Source organism: Acipenser ruthenus, chromosome 53, assembly GCF_902713425.1.
Source record: "Acipenser ruthenus chromosome 53, fAciRut3.2 maternal haplotype, whole genome shotgun sequence".
NCBI lineage: Eukaryota > Metazoa > Chordata > Actinopteri > Acipenseriformes > Acipenseridae > Acipenser > Acipenser ruthenus.
The window spans coordinates 6,229,240-6,254,905 of NC_081241.1; the positions used below are offsets into that span (position 1 = coordinate 6,229,240).

The following is a 25,666-nucleotide window of genomic DNA, read 5'->3' on the forward strand; positions in this document are numbered from 1 at the left end:
TGCTTATTCTTTTATCACAAAGGACACTATATCATCAACTGTGGGTACATCACTGGCAATGTGGAAAACAATAAAAATAATGAAACACCATATTATTATTTTATTTCTTAGTAGGGCGACTTACATTGTTAAAACATATCACATTATTTTTACGTACAATTACCCATTTATACAGGTTTATTCTTTAGGTAAAGTACCTTGCTTGGGTACAGAAGCAGAATTGGCACCATAAAAGGAAGAAAGAAAAAGCAGAGGCGGTTTAAGAATGAAAGACTTCCCCGTTGTTTATTTTTTGCTAGATTTTACAGTTTAATTCATTTCATGGAAATTACTAATGTACCTTGTTTATTATTATTTTGTTCCTTAGCCGAAGCCCCCTTATCCAGGGCAACTTCCAACTGTTACAAGCTATCACATTATTTTTACCCATGTATACATGCACAACTCTCCAGTCCAGAGCCCTAACCACTACGCCACACTGCCCTTTTTAAACTGGATCCACAGAGAAAACAAGCATTCCAATAAAAGTTAAAACACAAAAGATCTTTGAGATATTGCGCTTAGCTTGTGCTAATGTGTGCTTGAAAACTCTAACTTAAAGACCAAAGAGAACAGATTTTTACACATTTTACAATTCCAACACATGAAGCAATACTGCTTGCTGTTTTCATAGTATCTCATGTTTTTTTGACATTTTCGTTCCAATAAATATATTGACGTTTATTTAGCAGAAGTCAATCCAGCAAAGCAATCGTGGCATTTTGTTTCTTCATAGTAAAACGACATGATATTTCCTGTGTATAATATTGCTAACACTAAGGTGTGTTGCTGCACTTTAGTTTTACTATATTTATTTGACACAATTCTCTAAATTTCGCTTTCTGTGTGAACGTTTTGCTGTGGAAGAAAACACAAGTGACGCGACAGCACCTGGAGAGAAAGGTGCTCTGCGGCTGATTGACTCTATACGGTTCTCACTGAGCGTATATTTCTCTGCTTTCTGGAGTTGTGCGAACATTCTCTTTTCATTATTTTTTTCTGGAAAGCAAAGGAATCTGAAAACAATTAAGATGGCAGAATCTGCACCAGCACCCGCCGCTCCTCTGGCCAAGGCTCCCAAGAAGAAGGCAGCCGCTCCTAAGAAGAAAACCGTCCCCAGCGGGTCCAATCTGATCGTTAAGGCTGTGTCTGCCTCCAAGGAGTGGAGTGGGGTCTCCCTGGCTGTGCTCAGGAAGGCTCTGGCAGCCGACGGCTACAATGTGGAGAAAAACCATTCTTTCCACGAGCTAGTGTAGCACAGGCCACCTTATGGTTACTTTTACAGTAACAGAATAACAAGACAAAAGTATTACTATATACTGTATATTTTTTTTTCAGTTACACAATACACAACATAATTGCTGTATATAAGAGTTAGTAAGAATAAAAATACAAACGTGACAAAAACCACTCAGTAGTTTGTTCACGTATCTCGCTCACCTCTCCCACCAGACCAGGTACAAGTTTCTTTAACCCTTTGCAGTCCATTTATTAAATGCGCGTCAGGTCCAGTTTATTTTCACACGCGCAGTTAATTTTAGACGCGCTGTTTAAAAGTATTTTTTTCCACACTCAAACGGGTTTAAAAGGCCCTGCATAACAACAAAGCACTCACTAGGCATCTCCAGCCCCGCCCCACCCCTCGTTCGCTATATTTTTCAAATAACTCGTAATAATAGTACATACCGATAAATCATCTCTTGATCACTCGTTTTATCACCAAACTCCTCAATAATGCGATCCAAGTTGTTATTTTATTACTATAACATCTCAAAACGCTCTGCAGATGTCTGTGAGCGCTGATGCGGAAGCAGCTATCTTGTTTGTTTATGTCCGTGTTATCTATGTGGTGTCGGGTCTATCAGTATTCATGAGATACACCCCCTTTTTTCGGCTTCTCTCTTCTTGAGGGGCAGCTTGTCCCTGTGAGAAACCCCAGTATAAGAGGAAGACACAAGATCCAAAATGTTTGGGAACAAGTTTCTTACCGAGTCCTGGGACGTCCTGACAACGATAAATCAGTTTACACAGTGGCTCCAATTGATGGTTCAAAAGAGCCGCGGAATGTGCACTGCATCGAATTGCATGTGTGGTGCAGCTGGGCAATGCCAGGAAGAAGCTGATGTTCAGCCACCTCATGAAGAAAATCCCAGAACCTTCACTTCTTCAAGATCCTCTAACTCCAGTGATGATGAAGAGGGTGGCTTTTATGGAGCCTGGGACACTCATCCAATGAGGAGAATAGAAGTAGCTGTTCCAACAGAAGGTTCTTTGGGAGATGAGCCTGAAGGTGACCACTTGGAATCTGATTTTGACCTGGAAAATCTTGCTGAGGGAGATGAGGCCACTGAAAAGGTGGAAAGTGAAGATATCCAACCTAACCTAAGAAGGTCTATACGCACCACAGTTGGCAAGCACTCTAACCCTTGTAACTTGCCAAAATCAGTTTTATTACAGAAAGAAATTACGTCCCAGGGCAGACTGGGGATGTGGGGACTGCTACTCGCTTAGAATTCCCTGGACCAGCCTTATCTAGTGCTAATAGCTTATTTGCTGTAATGGGTATGTACTTAACTAGTGCAATAAAGGTGTTTAGGGGATAGAAAGTCTTTTAACTTTGAGTCAATGGGACGGTGACTAATAAAAGGGAGGAAGAATGTAGTATGTTGCCCTTTAAACCATTTTTGCATTTCCCCTTTAAGAAGCCGGTGGCCATATTGTATGTCTGGCCAGCCCCTGCTATAAAGGGTAGGCAACCCCAAAACCATAATAAGCTTTGTTCTGGTTCCATGTGGCGTGATAAACGGCATCTCCAACATTAACCCTTTGCCCTGTCCGACATCATTTTAGAAACGCAAAAAACGGGTTTCTAATCGTTTTTTCTCCGGAAAAAGCCGAAAAACCATTCAATGGCTGAGTGGGAGCAACAGGAGCCGAGACAAGTCGAAAAAAAAAAAAAAGGCTTATCTCATGAATAGTCATACATGGCCCTAGTATCAGATAACGGGGCGGTCATAAGTAAACAAGCTGGCTGACTGTGATTCAGCGCACAGAGAACACAGACATTTGCAGAGCTTTTTTGAGATGTTATAGTAATAAAATAATGACTTGGATCGCATTATTGAGGAGTTTGGTGATAAAACGAGTGATCAGGAGATTAGATGCCTGCAAGTTGACCATTAAGGTCTTAACCTTGGGTTGGGTGCCCTTTGTCACACAGCATCGCTCACAGTCTTTACACCAGTTTTCAATATCTTGATACATGCCTGGCCAATAGCATTGCCCCCTTACTAACTTAAAGGTGCATTCAGCACCTTGGTGTCCACAGCCATTTTGTAACTGTGTTAGGAATTAAGTGCTGTGGGCAAAAGCAATTGCTTAATTGACCCACCTTGTGTTTCCATAATCACCTGATAGAGCAATCCTGCATGTTCTTCAATTTTATCCCATTGCCTCACCAGTTCCAGTGTGTCCTTGGATGCAACATCTCTTTCTGCACGATCTGGATGCCTACCTCTTTTCTAGTAGATGGCAAACCGTCCAATGCGGAGGTCTGCTTCTTGCAAGGATCTTGTCTGAACACTCTGCACAGTTACACACTCTGCAGCTATTGATGGAGTCTCATTGCTAACAGGGGTTTCAGAAAGCCATGGAATTTGAGTACCCAGAACAACTTGTTCTAACATTGTCTGAACCTCCCCACCTGCGGTAAAGTTTACCTCTGTCGTGTTTGTTCTGAGTGTACTGACGAGACAATGCATCATCATTGTCGCTTTTTCTTCCTGGTTGGTAGATAATGTCAAAGTCAAATAGAGACAGTTGTGAGGCCCAATGCTGTTCGACAGCACCTAAATTAGCCGTCTTAAGGTAAGTCAAGGGGTTATTGTTTTAAAACACAGTAAACTTTCCACCGATCAGGTCATCTTTTTTAAATTAATTTTTAGCTACTTCCCACTGAGGGCAAGAAACTCAAGCTTCATTGCACTGTAGTTGTCCATATTTTTCTCTGTGGCACCCAAACCCAAGCTAGCATAAGCCACTGGCCTTCTATGGCCCTCCTAATCTTGAGAGAGGAAAGCTCCTAGGCCACAGTGACTAGTGTCGATCTCTAAGAAAAACTGCTTTTGAAAATGTGCTTATCCCAACACTGGACTGGAAATCAATTTCATTTTTAACAGTTCAAATGCAGTTTCACACTCAGGGTTCCACAGCTGCTGAAAAGAAATCTGTGACAACTGTGGTTTCTGCTTCTTCCCCTTCTTGGTCACTTCTTGAGCCTCTAACTGATGCAATGTGGCTGCAATTTGTGCAAATTGTTCTACAATGCTTCTGTAGTAACTTGCAAAGCCAAGAAACAATTTCAGCTCTGTAGCATTCGATGGCCATCTCCAGGTTGCCACTGCTTTAATTTTCTCTGGATCGGTCATCACACTCTTTTTTGAGATCACATGTCCCAAATACATGATTTCCTGTTAAAAAATTTAGTGATGTTTACTTTATTATTTAGCAGACGCTCTTATCCAGGGTTTACTTACAATTGTTACAAGATACCACATTATTTTTTATATACAATTACTCATTCATACAGTTGGGTTTTTACTGGGGCAATCTAGGTAAAGTACCTTGCTCAAGGGTACAGTAGCAGTGTCCCCCACCGGGAATTGAACCCACGACCCTCAGGTCAAGAGTGCAGAGCCCTAACCACTACTCCAGACTGCTGCCCACTTTAGGACCAAAAGCCTTGAAACAGCTCAGTACAAAGTCCAGCCGTTGCATATACTCTTCTATGGTGACTGAAAACACCACAACGACATCCAAATATAACAGCAAGGACTGGAATCTCCGATACTGGAGTATCCTCTCCATAAGCCTCTGGAAGGTACCTGGGGCATTGCAAAGTCCAAAAGGCATTCGATTAAATTCAAATAAACTAAAAGGAGTGCAAAAAGCAGTTTTGGGTCGATCCTTCTCTGAAACAGCAATCTGGTTGTAACCACTGGCAAGATCTATTGTAGAGAACCAGCAAGCCCCACTTCAAGCATCGAGTGACTCTTCAATATGTGGAAAAGGATAGGCATCTTTTCTTGTTTTAGCATTAGTTCCCTATAATCTACACACATTCGAAGGGAGCCATCCTTCTTCCCAACGATGATAACTGGGGTTGAATAGGGACTGCAGCTCTCCCGGATTACCTGCTGATCTAATAGGTGCCTAATGTGTGTTTTTAACTCCTCATACTGGCTTTGGGGAAGTCTACAATACCACTGGAATCTCATGCTCAATGACATTAGTATACCCCAGATCACTGTCGCCAGTAGAAAACACACATGCATGTTTATCAAGCAATTCTCCAGCCAGGACCTCTTGATTAGCATTAAGTCCAGGAAAAGAAAATCTAGTTAATTTATCTGTTGTAGCTAAACATTTCTCATTTCCTTCTATTGTCCTCTGATTTATATAGACAACACCCCTCTCCCCTTCTTTCCCCCTCTGAAACTCAAACTTAGAATCACACTCATTTGAAACAACTTTAGCACTGAGAATGTTCAATGATCCAATGGGTTTGGAAAAACTCTTTTTGTTTTATTCTTATCTTTTTGTGCGGGACAGTATAGGGCGGAAGGCTGTATTTTGTGGCTGTTATTATATGTGATATCTAAACAAAAAAAAACAAAGGGATTCACATTCACGTCTTTTTTTGTTACTTTATTGTTTTAATTTGAACACTTTAATTTTTTCTGTTTTCTTTTGTTCACTCGCTTTTGTTATTGGACTGTTTCTGGAACAAGATACTGGTTATTGGTTGGTGTCCCAGCTTTTGGACACCTGGGCTTTTCTCTCCACAGATCTGGGAGAGGGGTTATATTTTGAATTCTACCAGCGCTGAAAGAAATAAGAAGAAAGGATTACTTTGTTATTGTTTACGCAGACAGACAAATTCCTAGTTTATTTTTTTTATTGCAGAAAAAAAATAAACTACTTACCGGCGCTGGTTGGCCCCGTACCACCCTTCTGGGTGTATTCGAGGCCTACGGTGTGTTACTTACCCTACCTCCAGGTTTTCCAGTCCAACTTCCAGGTCGGGCGTGGTGGCAGTACACAGAGGATCGGGTGAGGTGCGAGGGCGTGGTAGGAACGTGGGAGAGAGGAGACAAACGCGAAGTGAAAGACTGGCTGAAAGGAAGTGACCAGAGCTTCAGGGTGGAAGTAGTGATTTACTTACCTGTGGTACAGTTCCTGACGGCCACTTTTTCTTTACCCCGCTTCCTGGTCGCAGGTTCTTCGGGGTGGTGGTCGATCGGAGGGGGGAGCTGGTAGAATGGGACCACAGTGTGCTAACTATACCCTCAATGATTTTCAATGGCAGACAGACAAACAGCGGCACTGCAATGGCTCTGTATTACACTGAGGGGCAATGGTAGCACAAGTATAACTAATAGCACTGTCCAGCAGTGGAAAGAAAACCACGTCACAGTCAAAATAATGTAAAGGATTATGCAGTACATGAATATCTCTGCAAACCTATTCACAATTTAGGAAATCTGTACTGACGTTTTTTCATGTGGGACTAAGTTTGGGATTTATTAAATGGGAATCAGAGTTAAAGTGTACTTTACATATAGGCCGATATAGACATGGCATTTAAATATTTATGTGTTTTCAAATAAAGCACGTGTCTTTCTGCCTTGTGAAACAGTATGTTTAACTTGTATACAGTATTGTTTAGTGGCTTCAGTTTTTCCAGTGTGGATAAAGTTGCTTTAGTCACAGCGGGTAACTAAATGAAAGCCTCAGAGGGAACGTAGCCTCCCCGGGATCTGCTGGTCAATTTTGATACCAGCATGTACAGCACCTAGCGGATCCTGCTGGATAATTGGAGACACAGTGAAATGTATATAGTTCAGTTTTCTGTTTTAGGAGTGCTGATTATGCTGTGCTAAGACCAATGCAGTATTGCTGGTGTGACTCTTTGGCCACAAAGCGGAATGTATAAAGTTCATGTTTGTGTTTGTGAAATTCTGGGTATGCAGAGGTGCAAGACCAGTGCAGTCGGTAAGTGTAAACATTTGATTGATCTTTCTTTGTTAACACCGTGTAACAATTTTTTTTTTTTTGGTCCCTGGGTAATAAGTGTTATTTCCTAATTGCTTATGCCTCAAAAGTATAGAAAATGGCTATTATTCCCCACAAACTTTACTTTTGTGACCAGGACAGTGATATTTTGAAATTTACCTATTTTCCAGAACATTCCAGATAGATTCAGTGCTGAGTAAACTTGGAGTAACTTCGAGAACTTTCTAGAACTTTCCAGTAATATAAATAGTAGTATAAATACAGGGGCCTTAAGCCCACCAGTTCAGTTTAGTTCCAGCTGCCTAAGTGGATACATATCTGCATTTTTCTGAAATGGCATCAAGGTCATAGGAGACTTCAAAATGGTGGCATTCCTGATGGGTCTCCAAGGCGGTTTTACCAAGTTTCCCTGCTATCTTTGCCTTTGAGACAGCAGGGACACCAAGGCGCACTACCACAGGCGGGACTGGCCACAGCGGAGCGAGTTCCCTGTGGGGAGGAACAACGTCAAGTGGGAGCCACTGGTGGACCCCCGGAAGGTGCTGATGCCACCACTGCACATCAAATTGGGCCTTATGAAACAATTTGTCAGAGCTCTAGATAAGGAGTCGGCAGCCTTCAAGTACCTTCAAGACTTCTTCCCTAAGCTGTCTGAGGCAAAGGTCAAAGCCGGTGTCTTTGTCGGACCACAGATAAAGAAGATCCTGGAGTGCAATGAATTCCCCAAAAAGCTCACTAGTAAGGAGAAAGCGGCTTGGAACAGCTTTGTCGCAGTGGTTCGGGGCTTCCTGGGCAATCACAAGGCCGAAAACTATGTGGAGCTGGTTGAGACTCTGGTGAAGAACTACGGCACAATGGGCTGTAGGATGTCCCTCAAAGTCCATATCCTTGATGCTCATCTTGATAAATTCAAGGAGAACATGGGAGCGTACTCGGAGGAGCAAGGCGAGCGCTTCCACCAGGATATACTGGACTTTGAACGCCGCTACCAAGGACAGTATAAGAAGAACATGATGGGAGACTACATTTGGGGGCTGATTCGTGAAAGTCATTTACAGTATAATCGTAAATCTCGAAAAACGTCTCACTTCTAAATCTTTTGTAGTCATTTTTGTATTACTTTAGTATAAATACATGTTAATTTGGATTCATATGTTTTTTTCTGACTTTATGTGAACAAAAAGACACAAATTCGCCCGTTTTCTCATTGGAAATAGGTAAATTTCAAAATATCACTGTCCTGGTCACAAAAGCAAAGTCTGTGGGGAATAATAGCCATTTTCTATACTTTTGAGGCATAAGCAATTAGGAAATAACACTTACTACCCAGGAACAAAAATTGTGTTACATAGTGATTAGTACTGCTGTTATAATACTTGTGTATTAGGGTGTGTATGGGGTTTTAAGTCGTCTGTCCCCCCATTCTACTACTACTTGGTGATTGGGCTACTTTTGTGAGTCGTGGGCGGGGTTTTAGCTGTGATTGTCTATAAACTAGCTACCAAATGTGTAACACTGAGGGGCTTGTGAACATGGAGTCCCCAAAATAAGCGAGCTTTTGTAAACTGATATTTTCTAAGACAAAATCATACAACTGTTAGACTCAATGCTTCACTATGAAAACGAATTATAACACCACTCAGAGTAAATATTTCGCGTGTGGTTTAGTTCATATTCTGAGGAAACAAGTAGAGCAAAAACAGACTTCATTTTTTTTTGTCCCGGTCAGAGACAGTAAAATTGTTAAATCGTCCCTGTTTTGTGATATATGTATAGTACAAAACTACATTGGTGTGCTCAACAAGATAACATCAGAGTGATATTAGGTTGTGTTAGCGCCGTTCAAAAACTAAACAATCTCATGTATTCTGTGTTGTATCATTCTGATTATGTGTGTGCCACGTTTACATGGTTATTAATAGCTGGTCTCCTTTTTAAATCAGTTTTTTTGCATATTTAACATGTTTTGAGATGACAATATAAAGAAAATAACGAGTTGTTATCATCTGCAATAAATACACCCGAGATGTTTAATTGTTTATCTATTATTGTGTTAAATATATAAGAACATAAGAAAGTTTACAAACGAGAGGCTGCCATTCGGCCCATCTTGCTCGTTTGGTTGTTAGTAGCTTATTGATCCCAGAATCTCATCAAGCAGCTTCTTGAAGGATCCCAGGGTGTCGGCTTCAACAACATTACTGGGGAGTTGGTTCCAGACCCTCACAATTCTCTGTGTAAAAAAGTGCCTCCTACTTTCTGTTCTGAATGCCCCTTTATCTAATCTCCATTTGTGACCCCTGGTCCTAGTTTCTTTACTGCACAATACTGTTACAACTGGACAAAACATACAAAGAGGTCATAGTATTTTTTTTCCTATGAAATGCTGTTATAACTGTTAGCAATTAACTTGTATATTTAAAGTGCAAAAAATGAAACAGAACCTTAATTTAAAATACAATGCTCTCCATTTAACTTTTAAATTAAAGTTATTTTCATCTCTGCTAATAATAATAGTAATGATAAAAGATTTATTTGTGCATTTACTGGTGTCTCTGCATCACAGACGAGCGGAAATCCAAACCAATTCAATGTCATTTCAATACTGTACACAAACCTTCTAATCTTACTGTCACACACAAATGCCACTTTAGAGAAAATTCTTTAAAATCTCCGTTCTTCACTCAGCATGAAACTGCGCACTCTGTGTCGGTATAACACGTCGCAACCCTTTCACACAGCCCAAGAGATCACGAGAGCACAACTTTCAAACCTGTCAGTCAACAGATCGCTGTCATGGCAACGCTTGTACCTACGCTCACGCAGCACGTCGGTGATCCGCCAGTAAATTATTTGTGAATTCACCTCCTCGTCAGCCCGTAAATTTAACAATTCCTTAACTTCTTCCGGACTCCAATTACTACCTCGCTGAGTCATTCTTGATCAGGCATTGTATCTGAAAAAAATGAAAGAGTGTAACAACTCACGACAAAAATACGCAACACGCCCGGTACACAGTGACGTGGGATGAGACTTTACAAATCTAGCCTGTGTTACATGTGTCCAGAAATACTTTTTACTTTTGTGGGATTAAAATCCCCTAAATGAATCCCTTTCTAAAGTCTCAGTTATCCTGCTCTACACACGATGAAAACCAGCAACTCACCCTGGTTACGCTTTGCTTTGCTTTCACTTGCAGAAGGTGAATGGGCAGCACAAACAAACGAAGACAAAGGACTGGCTATCCAGCCCCTTTTCAAAGGCAGGTGATCAGGGGTAATTGATGATCAATTCTTCGATTGACACCTGGCCACCTGCTGCACATTCCTTTAGCTAGGGAGGGCAGTGTAACCCCCCACCCCATGGCACTCAATTAGCAACACAGCCGTTTCCAAAAACGAACCCAGCATTTGAGGAACTGTGATAACAAGAAGCGGTCGGGATGATTTCAAACAGCATGAAAAGATAATGGGCCGGTCTAAAGAAAGAGAAAGAAAAATGACATTTGAAGGGCTGTACTCTTTAACAACGGACTTGTTTCAATTGTGTTGCAGATGAGAAACCCAGCTAACTGAGGAACGAGTGATTCAGTAGAGAGAGGCATGGACCCGACTCCAAGGAGAAGAAGAATGAGTAAAGAGAATGACCCGCCTGATATGTCACAAGAGCCTTCCAGGTACTGAAAGTCTTTTCTTATTAGTTCATGGTGCGGCGGCATGCTGAATAATAACTTTACTAAGAAGCTGTTCAGGAATTCAAATCACTGAGCTGAGTCTCAAGCCCAGGGTTAGAGTCCAGACCTCTCTGTGCTTTACAATGCTTCCATATGCTTTACCACACCTCTCTGTGCTTTACAATGCTTCCCTATGCTTTACCAGACCTCTCTGTGCTTTACAATGCTTCCCTATGCTTTACCAGACCTCACTGTGCTTTACAATGCTTCCCTATGCTTTACCACACCTCTCTGTGCTTTACAATGCTTCCCTATGCTTTAACACACCTCTCTGTGCTTTACAATGCTTCCCTATGCTTTACCAGACCTCTCTATGCTTCACAATGCTTCCCTATGCTTTACCAGACCTCTTTGTGCTTTACAATGCTTCCCTATGCTTTACCAGAACTCTCTGTGCTTTACAATGCTTCCCTATGCTTTACCAGACCTCTCTGTGCTTTACAATGTTTCCCTATGCTTTACTATACTTCTGTGCTTTACAATGCTTCCCTATGCTTTAATCTACCTCTGCGCGTTACAATGCTTCCCTATGATTTACCAGACCTCTCTGTGCTTTACAATGCTTCTCTATGCCTTACAAGACCTCTCTGTGCTTTACAATGCTTCCCTATGCTTTACTATACGTCTGTGCGTTACAATGCTTCCCTATGATTTACCAGACCTCTGTGCTTTACAATGCTTCCCTATGCTTTACCATACCTCTCTGTGCTTTACAATGCTTCCCTATGCTTTACCAGACCTCTCTGTGCTTTACAATGCTTCCCTATGCTTTACGAGACCTATCTTTGCTTTAAATGCTTCCCTATGCTTAATGAGTGTTAATGAGTATTAATAAATAAGAAAATTTCACAAATCTGAATAAATAAACAGAAGAAACATTTTATTGAAATCAAAGAACAAAAACACACACACAATAAAGCAAACTTAAGTTCACTTTTTTAAAAAAAAACTCTTACAGCACTGACTATTGGATGCTATTGGATTTTTTAAAATATATATATATAAAACAATTCTTAAAAAAGAAATTAAATGCAGTTATTTCGTATGAAATCCATTCGTTGCTAAAAACAAATAATTCACCTCGTTTCGCTCTGCAGGTGGCGCCGTTTTACCCCCTAACTTTCATCTAAAGTTGTGTCAGATTGAACATTCCCTTCACCCGAGGAGTGGAGAGGACAGACAGGGAGTTCAATACAAAGGGTTTCTTACAACACAAAACAGTCTAGTTCAGCTGGCAGATTGTTACAGAGGAATCAGAATAAATATAAAACCCAGGATAGAGCGGCTCAGTGAATGTGGTTAGGAATCTGTGCAGGAGGGTCATTGTGTCAAAGACGCCATAAAAGGACAGCGTGCCAGCATTAAAGTCCAGATACACTCCTATTCTGGGGGAGCGGGGGGCAGTTATTGCAGTGAAATTGTTATTGTGCCGGGCAGTGTAACTGGAATCAGAGCATTCCAAACTCCAGGACTTGTCATTGTATCCAAGGAGACCAGAACGACCCCCTCCTTTCCTGCTGATTCCTTTATATGTGACTCCTATATCAGCCCCTCTACCACTGCACTCAATCTCCCAGTAACAGCGAGTCCTAGACAAACCCTCTCTGCAAAGCACTTGGGGATAGTAATCAAATCTCTCTGGGTAATCAGGATATCTCTGGGTCTCTCTCCTCCATGTCACCTTTCTGTTCCCTTCAGACAGACAGAGGATTCTATGCGCTGTGTTGGGGTCCAGTGTGAGCTGACAGGAATCTGATTGAAGAGAAGAGGACGGGTAGAGGAGAGACGGTTAGAAAAGTCAAATTACTGAGAAAATCAACAGTCATTGTCTGCTGCATCTTCACATCCTGTTTATGGAAGGTGTGTGTATTGTTTTAATTATTTTTTATTAATACATTTTGACCACTTTTTTAAACTTTTAAATTGCATTCCTTGCCTCAAGATGGCTTCCCGCGGACCAGCATGGACCTCTGAGAACTACATTTCCCATCATCCTCCTGCTCACTGGTAATTCCATCTCAATTACATATGTGAGCAGGAGGATGATGGGAAATGTAGTTCTGAGATGTCCATGCTGGTACATGTGAAGCTATCTTTAAACCCTCTTGCTGTTTGATTGTTTTGTTCATTATAATTCCTCGATCTTATCAAACTTCTTCAATTGGAACCAATCAAATGCAACTCTGCATACAATTACAGTTCACTTAATGTTCCTACAGGGTATGTGCTGCCATTTTACCCACTCAGACCCCTTGCTTACTAAATATCTTCAATAGAATATCATCCACTCTTCAAATATCTGTCTAATATTTTAATGAGCAATCCATCCCACAAGTGCAGTGATACTGCAATATACATTTACTACCAGCACAGGATGACTGGGAGGGATAGCTGTTCATTTTACCCCACAACTGGTTTCACATGCACTGTACATGTATTAAAAGATGGGATGATTAACTATTCAGAGATACCAAGATATTTAGGGAGAGAAAGGTCTGAGTGGAAAAACAGGCAACAAATGCCCCTCCCCCAGTCATTCTGCATGTATTCATCTGAACCAATACTTGCTGGAGAGGAGTGTAGATTAATGACTTCACAATTAATAATAAATAATAATAATTGCTGCCCTCAAGCTCCACCCCTCCCTGTTCTGTAGTGTTAGCTCTTCTCACAATGGAGTGACACATCTTTCAATCAAATGTTTCAGTGAAAATAGACTTACATTTTAAAAACTCAGCTCTGTTACTTGGGTCTGGAGCCTGCAGACTGTAAACTGCAACTTCATTCACTGGGCAGGAAAAAAGAGAGATAAATAGAATTGAAACATACAAAGTTGTTTGCTGCATCCTCAAATCACTCCCTCCTCCCTGCTCCCTCCTCTATGCTTCCTTCTCCCTCTTGTATGTTCCATCCTCCCTCCACGCTGCTCCCTCCTCCCTGCTCCCACCTGCATCCTCCCTGCTCCCTACTCTCTGCTTCCTCCTCCATCCATCCTGCCTGCTACCTCCTCCCTCCTCCCTGCTCCTTCCACCCTCCTGCCTCCTCCCATCTGAATCCTCCATGCTCCCTCCTCCATCCTCCCTGCTCCCTACTCCCTGCTCCCTCCTCCATCCTCCCTGCTCCCTCCACCCTCCTGCCTGCTCCCACTTCCCTGCTCCCTCCACCCTCCTGCCTCCACCCTCCTGCCTCTACCCTCTTCCCACTTGTATCCTCCCTGCTCCCTATTCCCTGCACCCTCCTCCATCCCCCCTCCTCCCTACTCCACCAGCTCTCTCCCCCATGTTCCCTGCTCCCTCCCCATGTTCCCTGCTCCCTCCTCAATCCTCCCTGCTCCCTCCACCCTGCTCCCTCCACCCTCCTGCCTCCACCCTGCTCCCACCTGCATCCTCCTTGCTCCCTATTCCCTGCTCCCTCCTCCATGCTGCCTGCTCCCTCCTCCATCCTCCCTCCTGCCTGCTCCCACCTGCATCCTCCTTGCTCCCTCCTCCACCCTGCCTGCTCCATCCTCCCTGCTCCCTCCACCCTCCTGCCTACTCCCTGCTCCCTCCTCCACCCTGCCTGCTCCATCCTCCCTCCTCCCTGCTCCACCAGCTATCAGACGTTATTTTTGGTGTTTTGGGGGGATCAACCAATAATACAACCGTTTCCACCCTTTCTGCATTTTCATTGGTCAGATTATATGTCAGTCACACAGCCTGAGGAAACTGCTGAATGTGAGCTGAAGCAATCATGAAACTTCATCACTGAGAGCCGCAGTGGAATATTATTATAGTTTAAAAAATAATGTACACGCACACACAAATAAAAGAAATAATAATATGTTTTTATATTTCTGATCAATAAAACTAAATAATAATAATAATAATAATAATAATAATAATAATAATAATAATAATAATAATAATAATAATAATAATAGGTGTTACACTTATGGAGCGCCATTTCAAACCCAGAGATACCAAAGCCCTGGGATGTGAATCTGCCCTCTCAGCAACGAACATATATAGCCATGTTTTTTTTTTTTTTTTTTTTTAATATCTCTTTATACATTACACTATGTAACACAATTTTTGTTCCTGGGTAGTAAGTGTTATTTCCTAATTGCTTATGGCTCAAAAGTATAGAAAATGGCTATTATTCCCGACAAACTTTTGTGACCAGACAGTGATATTTTGAAATTTACCTATTTCCAAAGAGAAAACGGGTGAATTTGTGTCTTTTCGTTCACGTAGTCAGAAAAAAACAACATATGAATCCAAATTAACATGTATTTATACTAAAGTAATACAAAAATGACTACAAAAGAAGTGAGTAGTTTTTCAAGATTTACGATTATACTGTAAATCACTTTCACGAATCAACCCCCAAATGTAGTCTCCCATCATGTTCTCGTTATACTGTCCTTGGTAGCGGCGTTCAAAGTCCAGTATATCCTGGTGGAAGCGCTCGCCTTGCTCCTCCGAGTACGCTCCCATGTTCTCCTTGAATTTATCAAGATGAGCATCAAGGATATGGACTTTGAGGGACATCCTACAGCCCATTGTGCCGTAGTTCTTCACCAGAGTCTCAACCAGCTCCACATAGTTTTCGGCCTTGTGATTGCCCAGGAAGCCCCGAACCACTGCGACAAAGCTGTTCCAAGCTGCTTTCTCCTTACTAGTGAGCTTCTTGGGGAATTCATTGCACTCCAGGATCTTCTTTATCTGTGGTCCGACGAAGACACCGGCTTTGACCTTTGCCTCAGACAGCTTAGGGAAGAAGTCTTGAAGGTACTTCAAGGCTGCCGACTCCTTATCTAGAGCTCTGACAAATTGTTTCATAAGGCCCAATTTGATGTGCAGTGGTGGCATCAGCACCTTCCGGGGGTCCACCAGTGGCTCCCACTTGACGTTGTTCCTCCCCACAGAGAATTCGGTCCGCTGTGGCCAGTCCCGCCTGTGGTAGTGCGCCTTGGTGTCCCTGCTGTCCCAAAGGCAAAGATAGCAGGGAAACTTGGTAAAACCACATTGGAGACCCATCAGGAATGCCACCATTGCAGCCTCTTGATGCCATCTCAGAAAAATGCAGATATGTATCCACTTAGGCAGCTGGAACTAAACTGAACTGGTGGCCCCTGTATTTATACTACTATTTATATTACTGGAAAGTTCTAGAAAGTTCTAGAAGTTACTCCAAGTTTACTCAGCACTGAATCTATCTGGAATGTTCTGGAAAATAGGTAAATTTCAAAATATCACTGTCCTGGTCACAAAAGCAAAGTTTGTGGGGAATAATAGCCATTTTCTATACTTTTGAGGCATAAGCAATTAGGAATTAACAGTTACTACCCAGGAACCAAAAAAAAAAAATTGTTACACGGTGTTATTCATCTAAGTGTGATTATTATTCTTTAGCAGCGTACTGTAAGGTGTCTGTACATATTATTACATATTATTACTTCACACAGTAAACTTACTATAAAACTACTAACATGTTTGAAAAAAATAACCAAGCTGCTTAGTACTGTGTGATGTGAAGTACTAATTCACCAGGTTATTATCATCAAGTATCCGAAGTTAATGCTGCCATGTATTCCCCAGTGTGGGGGGAGTAAGCCGGACATATCTGATCCTGTAAGATATGATCCCCTCTATTAATACAGAGCCTGTCATATCTGATCCTGTAAGATACTATCCCCTCTATTAATACAGAGCCTGTCATATCTGATCCTGTAAGATATGATCCCCTCTATTAATACAGAGCCTGTCATATCTGATCCTGTAAGATACGATCCCCTCTATTAATACAGAGCCTGTCATATCTGATCCTGTAAGATACGATCCCCTCTATTAATACAGAGCCTGTCATATCTGATCCTGTAAGATACAATCCCCTCTATTAATACAGAGCCTGTCATATCTGATCCTGTAAGATAAGATCCCCTCTATTAATACAGAGCCTGGACCTCTGGCGTGTCATTTACACAGGATGCTGCTACCAATTGAACAGTACTGATTGAACTAATTAATGCATATTTGATTACATGTCTGAAACAGTAAACTCAGCTCTTAGCAGACAGAATGGATTCCACTGCAGGTAAAAAAAGGCGGTGCGTTTGAATTCAGTTTCACTTTACTGTCACGTAACTACCCAGTGTAACCATGTTAAAAACAAGCAAGCCAGGGATTCATATCATTACTGTACTGTTAGAAAGATGAAACAAGATTTGTTGTCCCCCTGCAAAGTCAGTTTGTGTTTGTGATCGCTTTCTTGTTGTTGTTTCTGTCTCTGGTTAACACGCACGTCTGATTACTTTGGCATAAGAATTGACTGAGAAAGCACAGCAAGCGCTTTTTGGAATTCCATTTTGTAAATTGTCAAATAATGTATTGTAGCGTGCACAGGGCTGATAGGCGACGCAATCTGAAAAGACATAAGCCCGATAGATGCTTATGTCTTCGTGTGTGATTATGTCACCTACCAGCCCCGCTGCTGCCTTCCCCCGGTGCACGCTACACTCTCCCCTGCCAGCCCCGCTGCTGCCTTCCCCCGTGCACGCTACGCTCTCCCCTGCCAGCCACGCTGCTGCCTTCCCCCGTGCATGCCACGCTCTCCCCTGCCAGCCCCGCTGCTGCCTTCCCCGTGCACACTACACTCTCCCCTGCCAGCCACGCTGCTGCCTTCCCCCGTGCACGCTACACTCTCCCCTGCCAGCCACGCTGCTGCCTTCCCCCGTGCACGCTACACTCTCCCCTGCCAGCCCCGCTGCTGCCTTCCCCCGTGCACGCTACGCTCTCCCCTGCCAGCCCCGCTGCTGCCTTCCCCGTGCACGCTACACTCTCCCCTGCCAGCCCCGCTGCTGCCTTCCCCCGTGCATGCCACGCTCTCCCCTGCCAGCCCCGCTGCTGCCTTCCCCCGTGCACGCTACACTCTCCCCTGCCAGCCACGCTGCTGCCTTCCCCCGTGCACGCTACACTCTCCCCTGCCAGCCCCGCTGCTGCCTTCCCCCGTGCACGCTACACTCTCCCCTGCCAGCCCCGCTGCTGCCTTCCCCTGTGAACGCTACACTCTCCCCTGCCAGCCCCGCTGCTGCCTTCCCCCGTGCGCGCTACACTCTCCCCTGCCAGCCACGCTGCTGCCTTCCCCCGTGCACGCTACACTCTCCCCTGCCAGCCCCGCTGCTGCCTTCCCCCGTGCACGCTACACTCTCCCCTGCCAGCCCCGCTGCTGCCTTCCCCTGTGCACGCTACACTCTCCACTGCCAGCCCCGCACTATGCTTCAGAGCGGTATCAGCTCTATGCTTTAGTTTAAAATAATCTTTGAATCCCTGGCTACAGAACGAACCTTCGGACACAGCCCTAAAAAAAAGGTATAATACTCTAACTTGTCAATGATTACTACAGAGAAGGGTGATGATAGACGATATTAGTGACATTTAAAAAAAAGGAACTAACCACTGACCTGTGGCTTGTGTAAGTGAGCTTGTTGTCTTGACTTTGCTGGTTGTGTCACTGCTCACAGAATACCCCAACTTCCCTTCCACTGTGTATCTAAATTCATACTCTGTGTTCTGTTGCAAGCCTGATACAGTGAGGGTCTCTGTTTTATCAGTGCTGGATTGAATTGCCCATTCCTTCTGATTAATGCACTCCAGATGGTATTTTAGTTTCTGATCAGCATCACTACTGGGAGGCACCACCTTCAGAGTCGCACTGTCATGGGTGACATCACAGACCTCAGGGACGTCAGGTTTTGATGGGATCTTGAAATGTATGTATTTCGATGCTCCATTTTCAAACAGGAGAATGCAGGCTCCAGGAAACTCCTGGTCTTCCTTAGACACTATGAAAAACTTTGTTTTCTTATTCTCCCTGTTGATGTTCACTAACTCCTGGAATACCTTCAAATACATTCTTATCTTCAGTTTAGTCTCGTTGCTCACCCATTGCTTGCTCTCTTGATGCAAATATTTACTAAGAGTTGAACTTTGAGTGTTCTTACTCGCTTGGGTTTCAAGGTAGTTTTTTAGATCTTCCAGATATGGTTCTGGCTCGTGCAGTGAGGTGAAGGTAAAGCAAACAATATTTTCAGTCTCATTGTTTAATTCTTCCTCATCTAGCTCATTCACAGAAGATACATGTATGTCTTTTAAAATAGTAAGACAACGTCTCACTGCATTGATTTCTCTTTCTTTGCTGTTCAGCCAAGCATGTTGTGCTTTAAAGTTAAAAGGGGACTCTTCGTGATTGTTTAAAATCTTTCTGAGTGACTCTTCCTTTTGCACACCTCCGCGGATGGAAGGCAGCATGGCGTACAGTTTGCTCATGAAATTCAGCTTGTACTGCGTGTCGCTTTGTTTCAGTTGTTGAATCTTCTCATTGACTTCAGGAAACGTTTGGGTAACAATGTCTTTTATCATGTCGTTGCTTTGCATTTCAATTGTATTAAATTGCTCTAAAACAGTTTGCATAGATGTTACCAAGTAGTCACTTATGTTCCTTTCCAGCTTGGCAGCCCTGGAGTCCAGCTTGATTAACGGGTACAGCCAGACCTTCACAGGCACTGCGTTCTCTCCTTTGTCCCCGAGCAATTCTGGAAGAGTTGAGTAGGCTTTCACAGCATCATGGTAAGTCAACGGGTTAGATTCAAGATGAAAATCTCCATAAAATGTACATTCAAATTTTTTAACTTCAGCTTTTTCTGTTCCCTCCAGGTCAATAGAGCCTTGACCTTCCATTTTAATTTTAGGTATTTTACTTATTGCAAGCTCCATTTTTCCATGGATTTCCTGTTGCTTCTCCTCTGAGGATACCTGCTGGTCAAATATGAAATATGCCTGAGCTCCGTACAGCACAGCGGTGACCACGTGAGTCGCTGTCTTGTCTTCAAACACGCTGGGGTGAGACACTTTCTCTTTGGCCAGGTGATTCATGGTCAGATTCTCAAATCGTGTTGTTGTGTAGTACTGCAGAGTGACTCGGGATTGTCTTGTTGATTTCTGTGTGTCGTTGAAGTACTTTGCAGCTCCACCCACTTTAACCAAACCCCCCAGGAGACTCGCCTTCAGGGAAGTGTCCACTTTCAAAGCAGAAGCCTTCTCTTCAATGGAGTCCGAGGCGGTGACTCTGAACTCAGTTATCGGCTGGGATCTTTCATTTATGCTGCCTTGTAGTTCTTCTGGGTTCCACAAAGTAATTCCTGCCATGCAATCAAGATAAACATATTTATTGTTATTTGTTGTAATACAATCGTCTCTTAAGGCAAAGTTTACATCAGGCTTTAATTAGCTTTTTAAAATCCACATTAATGTTCCAAAAAAAAGAAATATATATACAGTCAGCACTTGGATATACAATACCCAGATACACATAAGTTGCGTTTTACCATCCTTGTTTTAAGAATAAAATAAATTCCAATATATATATATATATATATATATATATATATATATATATATATATATATATATATATATATATATATATATAATGTGTGTGTGTGTGTGACAGCTGGTTCTTGAGCAAGTGTGTGCAGCTGAGACACGTTGCTAAGTGACCAGTTCAGCTGAGCTGATCCGGAGGTCTGGGGGCATGCCCAGGAAAGCTGTGCGGAGCTCCAAAAAGCTACTGCAAGGCTATTGCTACACAGTGTGCTGAGCGAAGGCTTGTTTGTTTGCCAGCAGGTGGAGAGGGTCCGCTCCACAGGATGACTGCTACAAAACTCTTCAACTGCAACACGGTGCCTGTGAAGGCTCTGCCCAGCCAGGTCCGTCAGAGCGACCCAGAATCGCTGGGAGGTCGGGACTTCGGGAGCAACAGTAATAGATTAGTTTAAGGGATGCTGATGCCAAGCATAGAGAGGGCTATCGTAGGGTAGTAGGTTCCTGGAGCAGGCGCTTGCCTTGTATTTTTGGCTTTGTTTTGTTTTCTATAGTAAATGTGATGCTAGGGCTGCCATTGCTGGTACCCTCGTGTCAGCACTGTGTTGTTATTGGGTCTGCGTGCCTGTGCGGCGTGTCAGCACCAATGCTCTTGCCTGCCTCATGATTATTCAGTGACGACCCACACATGTAACACACTTCCTCTTACAGTATGTAATAAACTAATGCACTTACCCGTCACACGCGATTTCCGAGTCTTCTGATACAAAGCCCATCTCTTCAATGTTAAAATGTATTTGCTTATACGTCACAGCCCATGTTTTTTTCTATATATTGTATTTGTTACAGTAAAAGTCAGAATATTGACAAATCTCAAGATTTACTGGCAAATGTTGATATTTACCAAGTAAAGCAGTAAATGTCCAAAATAAATATGATACCGCTTTACTGTGGACATTTCCAGATAAATCTCAAGAATAACCAAGTGCCTTAACCAATAAAGCTTCAGTAAATCATAAGATTAACTGGTAAATCCAGCAATCTATTTCTTAATTCTGGACATTCCTTACTTGGTAAATGTTGACAGTTTCAGGTAAAACGTAAGATTTTCCAGATCTGAACTTTTAATGTAACATGCAAACTCTTCAGATGCAGAGTGGCTGATTACCCTGTGGGGGCTCCCTATTGAATCTCTCCTGTTCCTGCGCCTCACACTGGTGCGCTGTTTCACTCGTGTGGGCTGAATAAGTGCAAGCAAGGGTCAGCAGTCACCTGGAATGAGGCGATCCTTCCGGCAGTCATACAACATTCCCAGCTGGAAGGGTCGTCCGAGAGCTGCCATCTCCAGCGTCTCATCCCCTGTATTAGCCATGCTTTATCTGAAGAAGAGTCCCTACAAAACAAGGGTGACACATCTGATCAGTAGCTTCCATCTTCAAGTGTAGTGCAGTGTTGAGAAAGTGAAATTACATTACCAGTCTGCAGCTTTGAAAATGATAAATATACAGAATGGAAATCAATGTGCATTTTATTATGGATACATTATCATCATGGCCGTAACTAACTATGAGGACACCAGGGTCCTGTCCTCGGTTGTTTTTAATGCTGATGTTCATGTAGAAATTCTGGTAAAGTACAAAAGACTCCTTCGTGTTCTCTGTTGGTTTGCTGTGTAACATAGATTTGGAGGTTGAATAGTAAATACCAAGCAGTCATATAAATACTGCAGCTAGAGCTTGAAACCTAAGTGTGACCTGGTAGAATGTGAGCTCTGGTTATGGCCCTGATTATCATGTATAGTTAGGGTTAAGTAGAAACTTTAATGTTAAACCCAATTTTTTGTACTTTAATTAGGGTTGCTACCAGTTCTGGTTTTGCCTGGAAATCTGAGCGACTTCCTGGGACATTAAATGTCAAAGTATATGATTTATTTATTTATTTATGTTTCAGTCGTGTCTAGGGGTTTCCCAAATGTAAAGAATATGCTGCATTTGTTGAGATATCAGAGTTTGTTCACGTCATCCGCTGTGCCTATACAAACTGGTCAGCTGTCAAACACTGTAGCGTCCATGTGTTAACATGGCTGTTGATGCCTCTGCCCTACATCACACTCTTGAGATTATTAACTCAAACATCCTGTGCAACACGAAGAAAAGTTCATTCCAAACCCTTAACTGTTCATTCTTTATTAGAAATGTAGGGATTTGTAAATATTTGTCAAAGATAGACTTGCTTACATTTTTGACAAAATAAATACTAGCCGGTTGTCACACTTGTTCCAGGTTTTGCTGTAATAAAATACAAAATAGAATGAAAATAGAAAACATCTTCTGCTGGTAAGTTGATGTAACAACTGAGCCAGTGAAACAAAGCACTTTCCATGCAAGACATTTTAAATAAAAAGACTGTTGGTCCATTTGGAACAAGAAAATAACTCTACATTATAAAGGTGTGTTTGTGAATCCTTTACTTAGAAGTATTAATGAATATAGACTATGCTTTTTTCTTATGGCAATTTGTTGCAATTCCTTTAGGCATATTCATAGTTCATATTAGTTTCATAGCAAAAAACAAGTTTATTCATGAATGATAAACAGCATGTTTACCCTGTTTGACACTTGTCATTTGAATCTGTGATATCCCTACATTTTATATTTTCTGACAGACACATTCTCTTCAGTATCATGCGTCTGTTAACCACATAATTTTAAAATGTTACCCTTGTGCATTTGAACCAATGCATTTGACCTAGTGCTTGTCTATGGTTAAGTGGCATTCAAAATATCTATGCATTAAGTTTTAGGGCAGTTCATTTATCCTTGGTTGTTAGTGTCTCTGTTATCTGTTATCTTAATTACTCAGGTTGTGACAAGCGTCAGGCTTCAGGACACACCCAGCACTTAAAGAAACATGTTGTTTTCCACATACAGGGGCGAGGGAATGTTTGGTCACATTGGTCTTGCAGCCTAAAAGTGTCCATCTGTTAATCTCTTTCTCTCCTTTTCAAAACCATTCCAAGACGTATCTTAGAAACTGTTGGAAATACGAAACAAACTGTCCATCAGTTGAGTTGACTACGCCACAAACAAACTTCTCCAGTGACATTTGAATCAGGGATCTTCTTTATTCAAAACTTAAGCCACTAGGCTCTAGAACTACCCCAAGCTTGTATGGATGTCACAGACATTTACTTTTGTACTGTGGGCGTGTGCGCGTGTCTGTGTGTGTGTGTGTGTGTGTGTGTGTGTGTGTGTGGGCGTGTGCGCGTGTCTGTGTGTGTGTGTGTGTGTGTGTGTGTGTGTGTGTGTGTGTGTGTGTGTGTGGGCGTGTGCGCGTGTCTGTGTTTGTAGTGACTTCGTTTCTAGCTGACATTGAAACGATTACGGTAGAAGACAAACAAATGTGAAAAAGTGCTCAATGTAAATTATTATTATGAGTTGGTATATTGGGATTTGGTCACGAGTCACTGAGAAGAATGCCTAGAGCTTATATTTAGATGAAATTACATCTCTAAAAACAGCCTAGAAAGGGTTGAAATGCGATTGTAATACATTATATTACTTCGTTTATAAACTGTAAACTGTAACATACAGCTTACTTGGCTGTGGCCCAATGCCCCTGGTAGCTAAAAGTGCTTCTCCTATCATTGTTAGAGCCAACAAGAAATAAAAGGGTTCAATATATAATGTATCTATGTATCTAGACTAAATGTTTTCAGAATACTTAACAACTGCTATTAGGACCATGCTGCATGATTTCTTTAGCATTATAATTAAACTATATTAAATCATGTTTTTATTTACAACAAAGGGAAAACATGTTTTTGCTGACTTTGTAAGCATTTGGGTGACACAGTATAGGTTACCTTCATTGTAAATATAAAATGTGGTATAATTTAATGACAATGCTATTAATAATAAATGAATCATAGCAGCAGTTTTTAAGTATTCTGTAAATATTTAGTCTAATAGTTAAAAAGTACAATGTGGGGCTGTCAGGTTTTGTTTTCAAAAAATATCGGCACGAACATTATATACTGTAACACAGCAGGGAGGGGGTTTTATTAGTTAATTATGACCTGCACCTGGCTGTTATTGTAAATCAGAGCCAGGTGCAGGATATAAAAGAGAAGCAGCCAGGCTGCTTGAGGCTGCTGTGTGAAGAGCTTGTTTGCGAGTGTGTACAAGAAAAGGTAGTGTGAATCCTTTTTGTTGGAGTGTACTTTTGCTTTTGTTTATTTTGAAACAGGTAAACAGCTTAGCTGTCCTGTTTTAGTGTAGGTTCCTGATTTATGTTTAGTTAGCGCTCAAAAAGAGCTAGGTGTTTATTTTTGGCTTTTGTTTTATTTTGTGTGTATTTGTTATTAAATAGTAAAAATCAAGTTCCTGGGTCTGTTCTTAAAGGGGCAATGAACCGCGAGTGGTGCAATTCTGTTACAATACAAACCAATGGAATACCATGTATGTATGGGTGTATGTATTGAAGGACATAAAATTTGTGTGATGTATGCTAGGTTACTGCATTATAATATTGTATAAAAATATGCCATCAGCAAAATATAGGCTTTACAAAAGCTATGCTAAGTTAAAAACAGCTTGTGAAACTGCAAGTAAAAGGATGTAACTGCAAGCTACAGGATGTATGTTTGTGGCAATGTGCCCTGCCCCTGTGTGCATTTCTGTGTTGTATGTTGCGTGTGCTGTGTTAATGTTGGTATATAGGCATTGGTACACTGGATATAAACGGGTCTGTGTTTAAAAATGTGTAATTGTATTTAAGCATGAGGATGGCACATCACTTCACGTGCATTTAAAGTATTTAATATGTGAGCACGAGGTTGCACATAATTAATTCACGTGATGGGATTCAAGTGAATAATTAAATAGTAATTGAATCCCGGCACAACAGTATATATAGATGCACGTTTGACTCACTCGGGGTTGTGTGTTCGGTGAGTGGAGAACGGGTGTGGAGAGGAGTAAAGAAAAGTAAAATTAAGGAAAAAGTAAATATAAATTTGTTGTACTCACCGTGTTTGTTTGTTTGTCTGTCCGTCCACCGTTTAAGTGTTAGTCCGTTTTGTTTGTCTGTTTTATTTGGCCTCAAGTGCCGTGTCCTGTTTTGTTCAACCGTTTATTTATTTGTTTATTAAAATACTGAGCGCTGCCATTTGCGTTTTCGGTTTCAACCCCAGTACTGTCTGTCTCTGTGTATTCCTTTCTGGTCTGACGTCATTCACAAAGCCACCCTGTCACAATGTTATAGACAAATGTATAGTTAGTATGTGACTAACAGTTATACAGAACTTAGTATATCGGGTAATGTGGCTGCGCATGAGCAGACTTGGTTTAAGGGTGCATCTCCCTGTGTTATGTGTGCATCTCCCTATAAGAGGGGGAGGAGGAAGGGGGTGGACACAACCACTAGAGATGAGAAACAAGGGCGATGTCTAAATGCTATT

At 42.0% G+C, this 25,666-nt stretch overlaps 1 protein-coding gene across 1 annotated transcript; it reads right to left on the reverse strand.

The window, feature by feature from the left end:
- Nucleotides 1-11,736: 11,736 nt before the first annotated feature.
- LOC117432753 (stonustoxin subunit alpha-like) lies at nt 11,737-25,564 on the reverse strand. The gene is made up of 5 exons (XM_059016635.1): nt 25,236-25,564; nt 21,478-21,598; nt 18,288-20,024; nt 13,569-13,634; nt 11,737-12,598 (listed from the first exon to the last, which is right to left on the reverse strand). Exons 2-5 carry the CDS (start codon nt 21,575-21,577, stop codon nt 12,069-12,071), a joined length of 2,433 nt encoding a protein of 810 aa, XP_058872618.1. The 5' UTR covers nt 21,578-21,598; nt 25,236-25,564; the 3' UTR covers nt 11,737-12,068.
- Nucleotides 25,565-25,666: the final 102 nt, after the last annotated feature.